At 45.9% G+C, this 13,018-nt stretch overlaps 1 protein-coding gene across 2 annotated transcripts in view; it reads left to right on the forward strand.

The window, feature by feature from the left end:
• Positions 1–13,018, forward strand: part of SDAD1 (SDA1 domain containing 1) — a 31,417-nt gene continuing 18,399 nt past the window's right edge. Inside the window, exons 1-8 of one of the 2 annotated variants that reach the window (XM_002717107.6) lie at positions 1–219; positions 3,716–3,820; positions 4,611–4,709; positions 7,975–8,085; positions 8,502–8,573; positions 8,661–8,761; positions 9,980–10,037; positions 11,995–12,069. In XM_002717107.6, coding sequence (XP_002717153.2) covers positions 130–219; positions 3,716–3,820; positions 4,611–4,709; positions 7,975–8,085; positions 8,502–8,573; positions 8,661–8,761; positions 9,980–10,037; positions 11,995–12,069 — 711 coding nt within the window. In that variant the 5' untranslated portion in view covers positions 1–129. Of the gene's footprint in view, positions 220–3,715; positions 3,821–4,539; positions 4,710–7,974; positions 8,086–8,501; positions 8,574–8,660; positions 8,762–9,979; positions 10,038–11,994; positions 12,070–13,018 lie in introns of both variants that reach the window. The other variant, XM_051819679.3, reaches the window with a different exon arrangement.

Consider the following 13,018-nt stretch of genomic DNA (forward strand, 5'->3'; position numbering starts at 1 on the left):
CGAGCATCCCACGTGCCGTTTCCGGTTACACCCGGAAGTAGGAGCCCGAGCCGCAGCTGGGTCCGGCCGGGGGCTGGCGGCCGCGTGTTTCCTTAGAACTTCTCTGCGCGGATCCGATCTGCAGCCAGCATGTCCAGCAGAAACAACAACAAGCTGCCCAGCAACCTCCCGCAGTTACAGAATCTTATCAAGCGGGACCCGCCGGCCTACATCGAGGAGGTGGGAGTGCGGCGCGGCACACGCTGGAGGCTGGGTGGGATGACTGGGATGCCGCCGGGGCAGCGGGGCTGGAGCTGGGGTCCTGGCTCTCCGCCTGTCCTCCTTTTCGGTCCGGAGGAGAGAAGGGATGGGGAAAGGGATTCGTTCCCCACCTCTTGGGAATGTGCTGCCGCTTCGGATTTCCGCCTGCTCCGTCGCTGCCGCGGAAACACTTAAAAGCCTCCTTTGGCCTTGGTGGCCCGCCCCCGTGTCCAGCTTCCGTGCAGGTTGTCAGGCTCCCGTTCTCAGACACCTGCCGCTGGAATCAGTCGGTGAACGAGAGGAGCCGAGAGTGAGGATGCTTCCAGCGCCGTCCGTTTCCCAGAGGGCCCGCTCTGTGTCCTGGGGCGGGAGTGAAGGGTTTTCGGCCGAGGAGCTGAGTCTGGTGTACCCAGTTAACGCAGGGTTCATACTCGCTGGAAGCTAGGATGACCTGGATGTCGGATTTTTGCTTTGGGAGAAGATGAGGCTGAAACATGAGATTAGGCCCAGTTCGTGGTGGCGTTTGTATACTGTCCTCATTGTAAATTGTGAACACGAAGGGCGTCGGAGCCGGGAAGGCACAGAATGAAAGGGGTGGTGTGGATATGTTAACCCAAGAGGTGTTTCTTGCAGACCCCCATTTGTCTTGACAGGTATTAAACACGTGTCTCTACTGCGTTTGCCGCAGTTGCTTGTTTGAACTTCTTTCTCGCTAGATAGTGATTTGTTCAATGGCTAATTCAATTACTTATCTTTTGATGGCCTTTTTCAAGTCTCTCCTCCCCCAAATTTTCACACATGAGTACTTACATGAATGCTTTTTAACAAATAGGGATCCCAGTGGTTTAGGTCACCAACAAAGATCAAGGCAGTGGAAATAGAAAGTACAGAGCAGGCACAAGAAATTTAAGCAATATAAGTGAAACTCTGAGATGTGGACAGTACTGTATGTCCATTGACAAAGTAATAGTTGAGAGTTCTGTATGTAAGAGCATTGGTGTCATAACTAACGTTGGATCCTAGTTCTGTTGTTGACCAGTTGTGTAGCCAGGATGGGTTGATCACAGCCTGTGTACGTATTTCCATGTGATAACACCTAACTCTTTGGTTCATTTAACAAATGTTAATACAAGTCCACACATCCAGCACCTACTGTGTATTGATAAAATTCTGGGCACCAGCTGCAGTGATAAATACAGACAGACAGGAGAGCCTTCTTCCCTTGAACTTAGGCTCTAATGAGGGTAGAGTTATAGTAGTAATGACTGTGAAGAAATGAAAACGAAGTAGAAATACTTTGAATTGGAGGCTGCTGAGCCGTTCAGGTGCCTTCTGGACTGAGGGCATAGGAAACACAGACCCTGTTGTGTCAAAGAGCAGGGATGGCCAGCCTGGTTAAAGTGTGGTGGGACCCACTTTCAGAGGGTAAACTTTATGGTTTGTGAATTATATCTCAATTTAAAGATTTTTTTTTTATTTGAAAGGCAGAGAGAGGGAGGTCTTCCATGCACTGGTTCACTCCCCTAATGGCTGCAACTGCCAAAGCTGGGATGATCAGAAGCTAGGGGCCAGGAGCTTCCTCTGGGTCTCCCATGTCAGTGCAAGGGCCCAAGTGCTTCCACTGCTTTCCCAGGCACATTAGCTGGGAGCTGGAAAAGCGGTAGGCTCAGTGGACTGTAGGAGAGGGTGCTTGTCTTTGCTTAGTATCTGCCTGTAGCAGGTGCACACCAAGGCCTTGAACAGTAGCCCAGGCTCCTGACTCAAATGCCCGCTCCCTTCCACTTCGCTGTGAGTGTTTTACACTCAACACCCTCCCCTCAGAACCCAACCAGGCCTCACTGTGTGGAAATGTCTGCAACTTGTTCTGGTCATTTACCTTCCGAAGGATTCAAAGGCACTTTGGATTTGATTTTTTCATTTTCGACATCTTTCTCTCCAAATCTGCTTTATTTCACTTTGTTTTAAAGGCACAGAGAGAATGAGAGATCTTCCTTCTGCTGGTTCATTCCCCAAATGACTGCAACAACCAGGGCTGGGCCAGACTGAAGCCAGGAGCCAGAGCTTCATCCCAGTTTCCCACATGAGTTCAGGGACCCAAGGACTTGGACCATCCTCTACTGCTGTCTCAGGTGCATTAGCAGGGAGTTGGATCAGTAACAGAGCAGCCAGGACTCGAACTGGTACCCATATGGGATGCCGGCATCACAGGAGGCTGTTTAACTTGTCGCACCATAACACCAGGCCTCAGACTCAATTACATGAGCCAAATACTGCTGCTTCCTAGGGTGTGCGTTAGAAGGGAGCTATGGGGCCAGTGCTGTGGCGCAGCAGGTTAAAGCCCTGGCCTGAAGTGCTGGCATCTTATGTGGGTGGCGGTTCAAGTCATGGCTGCTCCACTTCCAGTCCAGCTCTCTGCTATGGCCTGGGAAAGCAGTAGAAGATGGCTCAAATCCTTGGGCCCCTGCACAGACGTGGGAGACCCAGAAGAAGCTCCTGGCTCCCGACTTTGGATTGGCTCAGCTCCAGCCGTTACAGCCATTTGGGGAGTGAACCAGCAGATGGAATGGAAGACCTCTCTCTCTGTCTCTACCTCTTTCTATAACTGTCTTTGAAATTAAAAAAAAAAGAAAAAGGGAGCTGGAACAGGACCAGAGCTGGGACCGGAACCCAGGAACACTGACATGTGCTGCTTGGAATGTGATATCCTAGGTGGCATCTTAACTGCTGTACCAATTGCTTGCCCCTTAACTGGTGCTTTTTTTTTTTTTTTTTTTAAGATTTTATTTATTTATTTTAGAGATAGAGTTACAGAGAGAAGGGGAGACAGAAAGGTCTTTCTTCTACTGGTCTACTCCCCAAATGGTTGTATGAGCCATAGCTGGGCCATCCCGGAGCCAGGAGCTTCTTCCAGGTCTCCCACATGCATGCAGAGGCCCAAGCACTTGGGCCATCTTCTACTGCTTCTACTGGGCCATAGCAGAGAGCCGGATGGAAAGTTGAGCAGCTGGGACGTGAACCAGCGCCCATGTGGGATGTCAGTGCCTCAGGCAGAGGCTTAGCCTACTATGCTACATCGCCGGCCCTAATTGATAACTTTTTAAAGGAGAGATATTTTGACTGGAGAGCTTCATACACTTGACATTGGCTTTGCATTTTCTGCCCTGTATTTTTTTGCTGATTTGAGTGCTGTGTCGACAGAGACGGTATAGTAGGAGTCATTTAAACAGAGACAGTAAACGGCAGAACAGAGCCAGAATTTGTGACTCTCGCTTTACTGTTCCTTATAGCACACCATGTAAACTTCTGGTGATAATTGTAAGGAAAGGATGTTTAGATTATCCAGGATGTGCTTAGGTTTTTGAAAACTCATCACTTTCTCCAGTCTACTCTCAAAGACTTCTATTACAAAGTATTTCATTCTGTACCAAGGTAATCACATAATAGAATGTAACACATTAAAATTGTTTTTCTACAGTTTCTACAGCAGTATAATCACTACAGATCCAATGTGGAGATTTTCAAATTACAACCAAATAAACCCAGCAAAGAACTAGCAGAGCTGGTGATGTTTATGGCACAGGTAAGAAGATAATTTCTTTTGTTTGTTTGTTTTGAATTGATTTATTTATTTGAAAGGCAGAGTTACAGAGAGGGAGAGAGAGAGAAAGAGAGATCCTCCATCCTCTAGTTCACTCTCCAAATGGCTGTAATGGCCAGGACTGGGCCAGGCTGAAATCAGGAGCCTGGAACTCCATCCAGGTCTCCTACGTGAGTGCAGGGGACCAAGCATTTGGGTCATCTTTTGCTGCTTTCCCAGGTACATTAGCAGAGAGCTGGATTGGAAATAGAGTAACTGGGACTTGAACCAGCACCCACATGGGATGCTGGCATCATAGGTGGCAGCTTAACTCACTGTGCCACAGTGCTGACCCCAAGAAGATAATTTATAAATAAAATAAAAACTGATGTTAACACTTATTTGTAAATAAAATAAAAACTGATGTTAACAATTTATAGAATATTTGTTTCAATAATAGTTAACCCTGTTCCACTCTGGAGTGAGAAATTTATTAAATTAAAAAAAAACTCTTTGCAAATTTTTTAGTATTCTTATTGCTCTTTTCCCAGAAACAACCTGAAAAAAACCCTCTAAATATTTTTTCTTTATAATTTTGTCATAAAAACAAGTTCTAAAAAAAGACTAGAAAAGATATGGAAAGGATTGGAGAAATTAGCATGCAGCAAAAATTTTTTAAAAAGGTGGTTTAGAACCATCTGCCTTTCACTCTCATTTTGCAGAACATCGTATACCTGTGTGAAATATAAGGGGGAGAGAGAGAGAAACTTGGGGAGCCTTTGCTTTGTTACAGATTGGCCACTGCTACCCGGAGCATCTCTGCAATTTTCCTCAAGAGCTGAAAGATCTTCTCTCCTACAATCATACTGTCTTGGACCCAGATATCCGAATGGTAAGAGCAGGTGTTGGAATCAGGAAATTGTGCTGTGTTCGTGCTGTGTGTGTTTAGATGAGAGCAGCCTCTAAGCTCAATGTTTTTTTCAGTGTAAACCAGAATGGCCCCCTCTTCTTTGATATCCTTTGTGGCTTCTCCTTGGTACTTGCAATAACATCCCGGCTTAGCAGTCCCTGCCTGATCTGCTCCCTCCCTCCCTGGGCTTGGGCTCTCCCTCCTGTGCGATCTCCCTGTTCTTCCAGCATGGTGCCCGCTCTGGGATACTCTTCTCTACCTTTTGATAAGGGCTCCACTCATTCAAATGTGCCTGAGGAGCCCTAATTACAACTTGTAGTTTTTACAGTGCTTAATTTAATAAACTTACCCATTAAGCAGCCAGCTTGAGCGTCCAAACATTGTCACCTGCGTGGTTGACATTGGCTTCTGGGAGATGCCCATCTCCAGGCAGGTGTGCCCATTTCTCCCACCTGTGTAGATGCTAGCTGCTCTTACTCTGAAGCTTATCCTTGGCTAAATGGGAGTCCAGAGTGTAGGAGGTTGCCCTCTGGGCCAAATATTACAAAATAAAAAAGCCCAGCCTCTTAAGGTGAGGTTAAGTCTCACTTTTTGTATTGTGATCATGCTAAAGCTAGTCTCCAGCCAAGGACACCTTCTTACTTAGCATTTCTTTACTGGCCCTACTATGCTTCTTTTTTTTTTTAAAGATTTATTTTATTTATTTGAAAGAGTTAGAGAGAGAGAGAGAGAGATCTTCCATCCACTGCTTCATTCCCTAAATGGTAGCAACAATTGGAGCTGAGCTGATCTGAAGCCAGGAGCCGGGAGCTTCTCCCAGATCTCCCATGTGGGTGCAGGTGCCCAAGAACTTGGGTCATCCTCTGCTGCTTTCCCAGGTGCGTTAGCAAGGAGCTGGATCAGAAGTGGAGCAGCTGGAACTCGAACTGGTGCCATATTGTTAGGTAGGAAGTTAGAAGTTAGCTTGTGTGTAGGAGAGGGCCCGAGGAAAACAAAGCCTCTGCAGAAGCTCACCTTAGAAGCAGCCCAGGGTGTTACACTTCAAAGTCCTGCCAGACCGATAACTTTCCAGGTGGTCTCAGCCTTCTCCCAAGGAAAGCTCCCCAGAGGAATCCTCTCTCAACACCAGATGGGTTACCTGGCCTGATAACATTGAGCATAAAACCTCTACATCCTTCCTCCAAGGCAGGCACCCTACGGGAGGCTCCTCTTCTCGGTGCCAAGTGGGCTCCCCCAGTCTGATAGCACTGAGTAGGGAACCTTTGGGAGGAATTTCACCTAATTCACACTCAGCAAACCCCTTGTCCTGGAGGAGGAGGAGGAAGGGAAAGAGAAACAGTCGGAAGAACTGGACCCCTTTCCCTTACAAACCCCAGTCTGAATACAGACTGCATGCTCAGCTCTCAGCCCTCTCGTGAGCTGCCCGCCTGGCCTGCCAGATGTAATCTCTCTGTTTAACCATGTAGCCTTACTTTCCCCAGTCTGAGTGACTGGGCACTCTTGGATTCTGTCCCATCTGTTCTGACCTATGTCCTATCCCAGTAAACCTTGCTACCCTGCCTACCACTATTCTCTGTCTCACCTCTGAATTCTTTCTTACCCAAAGATAAGAACCCACCCCCCTATCTTTGCTAACAATATGGGATGCCGGCACTGTAGGCCAGAGCTTTAGCCCGCCGGGCCACAGTGCCAGCCCCTCTATCATGCTTCTTTACTTCCTTCTGTGAGCACACCCCAGACAGATGACTTGTAATGAGTCAGGCTCTGCTTCCAGAGAACACAGCCGAAGGCACTTTCATATGTAATAATCTGCTTTCCAAACATATTTACAGTAAGTACTATATGATCACAAACATTCATATCCTATACCAAAACTTTTAAAATCTTAAGTCCAAAGATTATTATGTTTTTTTCCTGGACTTTATGTAATTTTACTATTTTTAACTGCTCTAGGATTTTTTTGATCAGGCCTAAAAGAAAACTACCATCCCAGGCAAGCCAAGGTTATAGGCTCTAGCTTTTCAACTGATTGACTTAGCTGGGACATAGAACCTGGCAGCACAGCCCAAGGGGCTTCAGATGGGAACCATTAGTTGGAAAGCTTTTACCTATGTTAGGTAATTCTTGAAGTCCTCATAGCTCGTGCAGATTTGAAATCTTATGTGTAGAGACTTAACTGGCTTTCCAGGTAATTGAATCTTCTTTAAGTTTTACATTGGCTGCCAGTACCCAGCCAAACTGGTCTGTGAGTGTTAAATAAGTAAATGTTTGCATGTTGTTTTTTTTTTTGTTTTGTTTTGTTTTTTTTTTGTAGTTCTATATGATGATTTTTCTTAAAGAGAAAAAATAGGGGAAAGCATTGTGATGTAGTGGGTTAAGATGCCCTTGGGACACCCACATCCCATGTTGGAGTGCCTGGATCAAGTCCCAGCTACTCTGCCCCCCATCCAGCTTCCTGACAATGCACACTTTAGGAGACAGCAAGTGATGGCTTAAGTACTTGAGCCCCTGCCACTCACGTTGGAGACTTGGATGGAATTTGAGTGTCTTTGCTTTGGCTGGGCCCAGTCCTGACTGTTGCATTTAGGGAATAAACCAGTGGATACAAGACCTCTCTCTGTCTTCATCTCCAGCTCTCCCTCCCACTCCACCTTTCAAGGAAAGTAGTAGAGATTTCCTTTGCTAGGAGACGAGATTGAGTCTGTACAGCTGGCAGTGCTCTTAGAGGAATTATGTAGAACACACTGGCGGACCCTCTTTTTAATTATCACCTGCTGGGCTTGCTTTCTTCCTAGTGTATTTGCTGTTTTTCCACATCTACTTTTCCTGCTTGCATGGATAGAAATAGATTGTGTTGCTTGGCAGAAGAAGCTGTATATATTCAGAAAATAGCTGTGTATATTCTCTTGTGTGTGCTATATAAAATCCGGAAAAATTGAACTTAAATGTTTTCCCTTTCTTTTTTGAACTTGTACCTGCCTTTTAAAGTACTTTTTATTAACTTCTTTTTGAGCATTATTGTTATTCCCTGCTCCGATTGTCACCACGTGCCGAGGAGGAGCTTCTTAGTCCTTTCAGCAGTGGTGCAGTGTAAGTTCCAGGCGGGCTGAGAGACCGTCTGCTCTCACGCCAGGAGTAGTGTCCCGACACGGAAGATCATTAAGCTCTTTGGGATATGTGGGCTTGGTTTTCTCATCTTACTCACCTTACCATTAACTTACAGTATGTTTTTGTTCTCCTTCCTAAGACATTTTGCAAAGCTTTGATCCTGCTGAGAAATAAGAATCTCATTGATCCATCAGGCTTACTAGAGCTCTTCTTTGAACTTCTGCGTTGCCACGACAAGCTGCTACGAAAGGTAAAGGGAACAAAAAGAATTTTCTCCTGCAACTCATTCTTCCGTGAGGGGACATACAACTTGTAGTGTTTATGGAGCCATTTGAATCCTTAACGCTTTACATTAATGGACCAGTTAGTAATAATTTTAAGTGTGGGTTTTGTGGATCCAATAGGTTAAGCCACCACTGGGGGATGTTCGCATCTCATCAGAGTGCCATAACAGAGAGCAAGGGTCCTGGCTCCTCTGCTTCTGATCCAGCTTTGCTAATGCATCCTGGGAGGGAGTTCTCGGCTCTTGGCTTCAGCTTGACCTGGCCCTGGCTGTTGTGGGCATTTGGGGAGAGAACCAGTGGATGGAAGATTTCCCTCTCCCTCTTTAGCAAGGTTAGAAATGTTGACTAGACTTAATGTGTGTTATATTTTTCTTTTTCTCAGACTTTATATACACATATTGTGACTGACATCAAGAATATAAATGCAAAACACAAGAACAATAAAGTGAATATAGTAAGTAGTAAGTACCCTTTTGTTTTCCATGTTTGAGGCATTGTATCATCAGTATATGAAATCCTTCCTTTTCCTCTTTTTCTTCAGGTCTTGCAGAATTTCATGTACACCATGTTAAGAGACAGCAATGCGACAGCAGCCAAGATATCTTTGGATGTGATGATCGAGCTCTATAGAAGGAACATCTGGTGTGTCTATAGATCTATATGTATTTGTTTCTTGAGAAGTAGACTTTTAAGTTTGTAATTAGTACAGAGCACATACACAAATGTAAGTGTAAAGTAATGTTTTTGTATACTATAGCTTATTGGTACAGTGCCTCCAACTCTGTCTTCTCTTACTCACTTTTTTTTAAACTATAAAATATTCATTGTAGCAGAAAATTTGGTGAAACTAGAAAAGTTTTTTTAAGTTTTAGGTAGTTTCACTGTGCAGAGATAATCACAGTTAATATTGTTTGGTGTTTCCTCTGGCCTTTTCTTTAATATACATTTTCTTTAAAAAAAAAAAAAAGATTTATTTATGTATTTGAAAGGCAGAGTTACACAGAGAGAAGGGGGAGGGGGGGCTCTTCCATCACTGGTTCACTCCCCAGTTGGCCGCAATGGCCAGAGCTGTGCCGATCTGAACCCAGGAGCCTGCAGCTGCTTCTGGGTTTCCCACAAGGGTACAGGGGCGCAAGGCCGTCTTCCACTGCTTTCCCAGGCCATAGCAAGGAGCTTGATCAGAAGTGGAGCAGCCAGAACTTGAGCATCCCAGCCCATATGGGATGCCAGCACTGCAGGTGGCAGCTTTACCCACTGTGCCACAGCGCTGGCCCCCTAACGTGCATTTTCAAATGTGATTGGAATTTTTGCTGTATTCTAGCTTTTTTGCTTTGGATTTTTTCCCTCCACTTACTTTGAGTAGGTTCCCATGTTGTTAAAAATTCTTCAAGGACTGTATCTTAATGACTGGACTGAAATTTAATTAAATGTTCCTCTTCCATTTAACTGTTTCAGCAATCCATAGGTTTTTGTTTTTCAATTTATTTATTTGAAAGGCAGACTTACAAAGCGAGAGCGGTCTTCCATTTGCTGGTTCACTCCTCAAACACCCGTGATTCCGTCCTGGTCTCCCAGATGAGTAGCAGAGGCCAAAGCACTTGAGCGGTCGCCTGCTGCCTTCCCACATGCGTCAGCAGGAAGCTGGGGTGGAAGCGCAGAGCGAGCAGGGCATGAGCCAGGGGCCCCATTATGGAAGTGGCCTAACCCGCGGAGCCACAGTCCCACCCTCCCATGACTTTGTCAAATACGAGAATGTTGAGTTCTGAGGTGGCAGGAGTACTTACTGTATGTTTTGTGCAATTGTCTGTGCTTTGATATAATAGTAGAGTGTACTTCAACACACTCATTCTTTTCCCCCAGGAATGATGCCAAAACCGTCAATGTTATCACAACTGCGTGTTTCTCTAAGGTCACCAAGGTGAGGCTGTGTGGGGCTGTGTGAAAGCACAGCCATGCGGGTGGTCTGGAGGGGTTTGCTTCCTCCGAGGGAGGAGGGCTGGGCTCCGAGTATAGCTTGTGGCTACTGACACTCTCTCGGTACTTAGACTGCTTCCCCAAGTCATCTGTGCTTTAGGGGACACAAACAGAATTAGGAGTTTGGGGGCCGGCATTGTGGCGTAGCGGGTTAAGCTGCTGTCTGCAGTGCCAGCATCTCACCTGGGCACCGATTCTAGTCCCAGGTGCTCCAGTTCTGATCCAGCTCCCTACTAATGCGCCTGGGAAAGCAGTGGAAGGTGGCCCAAGTGCTTGGGCCCCTGCACTCGCATGGAAGCTTCTTCCACATGGAAGAAGCTACTGGCTCCTAGCTGCAGCCTGGCCCAGACCTGGCCATTGCAACCATTTCGGAAGCAAACCAGCAGTTGGAAGAACTCTCTGTCTCTCTTTCTCTCTTTGTATCTCTGCTTTTCAAATAAATAAATCTCTGGGGCTGTCAGTGCGTCATAGCAGGTTAAGCCACCACCTGTGATGCTGAGAACCAGTATGGCCAGTTTGAGTCCTGGCTGCTCCACTTCCAATCCAGCTCCCTGCTAATGGCCTGGGAACATCAACAACAGATGGCCCAAGTGTTTGAGACCCTGCTGCCCATGTGGGAGACCTGGAGGAAGCTCCTGGCTCCTGGCCCAGCCCCAGCCATTGTGACCATCTGGGGAGTGACAGCAGATGGAGGATTGATCGCTGTTTCTCTCTCCCTCTCTAACTCTGGCTTTCAAGTAAATAAATAAATCTTCTAAAAAGAATCTCTTTGAAAAATCTAAAAACTTATAAAAAGAATTAGGAGTTTTTAAAGTACATGTGCAAATGACAGCTGCAGATTTTGTTTTCTCCTCTGATTCTTTTTATCTGTTGGGCTCATTTTCAGCTGAAAGAACTACAAGGACTGTGTTTGATTTTCTTTTAAAGGACTATAATGTCATTTTTATTGTGGGGGATGTGGAAATGCTTGCCAGTCTGCTTGAAAGAGGACTCTGTAAGCTGGCGCCACGGCTCACTAGGCTAATCCTCCACCTAGTGGCGCCGGCACACCGGATTCTAGTCCCGGTCGGGGCACTGGATTCTGTCCCGGTTGCCCCTCTTCCAGGCCAGCTCTCTGCTGTGGCCCGGGAAGGCAGTGGAGAATGGCCCAGGTGCTTGGGCCCTGCATGGGAGACCAGGAGAAGCACCTGGCTCCTGCTCAGCGCGGTGCTCGGGCCGCAGCACACCGGCTGCGGCAGCCATTGGAGGGTGAACCAACGGCAAAAAGGAAGACCTTTCTCTCTGTCTCTCTCTCTCACTGTCCACTCTGCCTGTTAAAAAAAAAAAAAAAAAAAAAAGGACTCTGTAGAACCTGTCAATCTTTGTTTAATTAAGAATTCTTGGCCGGCACCACAGCTCAATAGCCTAATCCTCCACCTGCGGCACCGGCACACCAGGTCATAGTCCTGGTCGGAGCACCAGATTCTGTCCCGGTTGCCCCTCTTCCAGTCCAGTTCTCTGCTGTGGCCCGGGAAGGCAGTGGAGGATGGCCCAAGTGCTTGGGCCCTGCACCTGCATGGGAGACCAGGAGAAGCACCTGGCTCCTGGCTTCAGATTGGCGCAGTGCGCCGGCCGCAGCGGCCATTGGGAGGTGAGCCAATGGAAAAAAAGAAGACCTTTCTGTATCTCTACCTGTCAAACTCTACCTGTCAAAAAAAAAGAAAAAAGAATTATTTTAAAAATAACATATATATGAGACAAGTAACATGAAAACATTTTTTAATTAAGGATGAGCAAAAATCCTCCTGTCTTGATTTCTTTTTCTTCAAATCCTATTTCATACTACACATGCATGACATATAGACAGAGCATTTATGCTGTTGTAGGTGGATTAAGTAACAGGTTTTCTGATTGGTCTTCAGATACTGGTTGCTGCTTTGACATTCTTCCTCGGAAAAGATGAAGATGAGAAGCAGGACAGCGACTCAGAATCTGAGGTTAGTTTAATTATAGCTGCTTTTGAATTTAGCACTTCATTAGATTTTGTCATTGTTCTGAGTATAAATTGCAAAACCAATGACTTCTTGAGTTAGAAAGATGCCTTTGTTGTTTATTGAGTTCTGCCAAGCTGAGATTTTATTCTTATTTCTAACCTATATTCAGTGAGACTTGTTAAAAATTATCAAAACATATTCACTTAACCTTGTTCTTAATTTTCAAGACTGTTCCTATATCTCACCACATAAATTAAGAATAACAATTGCGCCGGTGCCGCAGCTCACTAGGCTAATCCTCCACCTTGCGGCACCAGCACACCAGGTTCTAGTCCCGGTCGGGGCACCGGATTCTGTCCCAGTTGCCCCTCTTCCAGGCCAGCTCTCTGCTGTGGCCAGGGAGTGCAGTGGAGGATGGCCCAAGTGCTTGGGCCCTGCACCCCATGGGAGACCAGGAGAAGCACTTGGCTCCTGCCTTCGGATCAGCGCGGTGCGCCGGCCGCAGCACGCCGGCAGCGGCGGCCATTGGAGGGTGAACCAATGGCAAAGGAAGACCTTTCTCTCTGTCTCTCTCTCTCTCTCACTGTCCACTCTGCCTGTCCAAAAAAAAAAAAAAAAAAAAAAACAATTGCTGCCCACATGTTTTTGAGGTAATGTCAATATTATAGAAGTTTTAGAGTGGGGGAAGGGAGATACGTATAACATGAAATTTTAAAAGAAGTGTCACAAAGAATCTCTTGTCATTTTAGTCATTTGGTAACTAAATCTGGGATGTGTAATAACATCCTTTAAATAGCATGGTGAATAGATTTTTGTTGTAAAAACTTTTAGATGTTATAGATAAAATTTTCTTGACTATAATTTCTACCTCTCAGTTCCTTCTTCACAAGTGATCATTTTGTTTCCTCTGCATTTATATGTAGATACACATACATACAGTTTTAATGTGTGT

This window comes from Oryctolagus cuniculus, chromosome 8 (genome assembly GCF_051225735.1).
Source record: "Oryctolagus cuniculus isolate XC-2025 breed Fujian yellow rabbit chromosome 8, ASM5122573v1, whole genome shotgun sequence".
NCBI lineage: Eukaryota > Metazoa > Chordata > Mammalia > Lagomorpha > Leporidae > Oryctolagus > Oryctolagus cuniculus.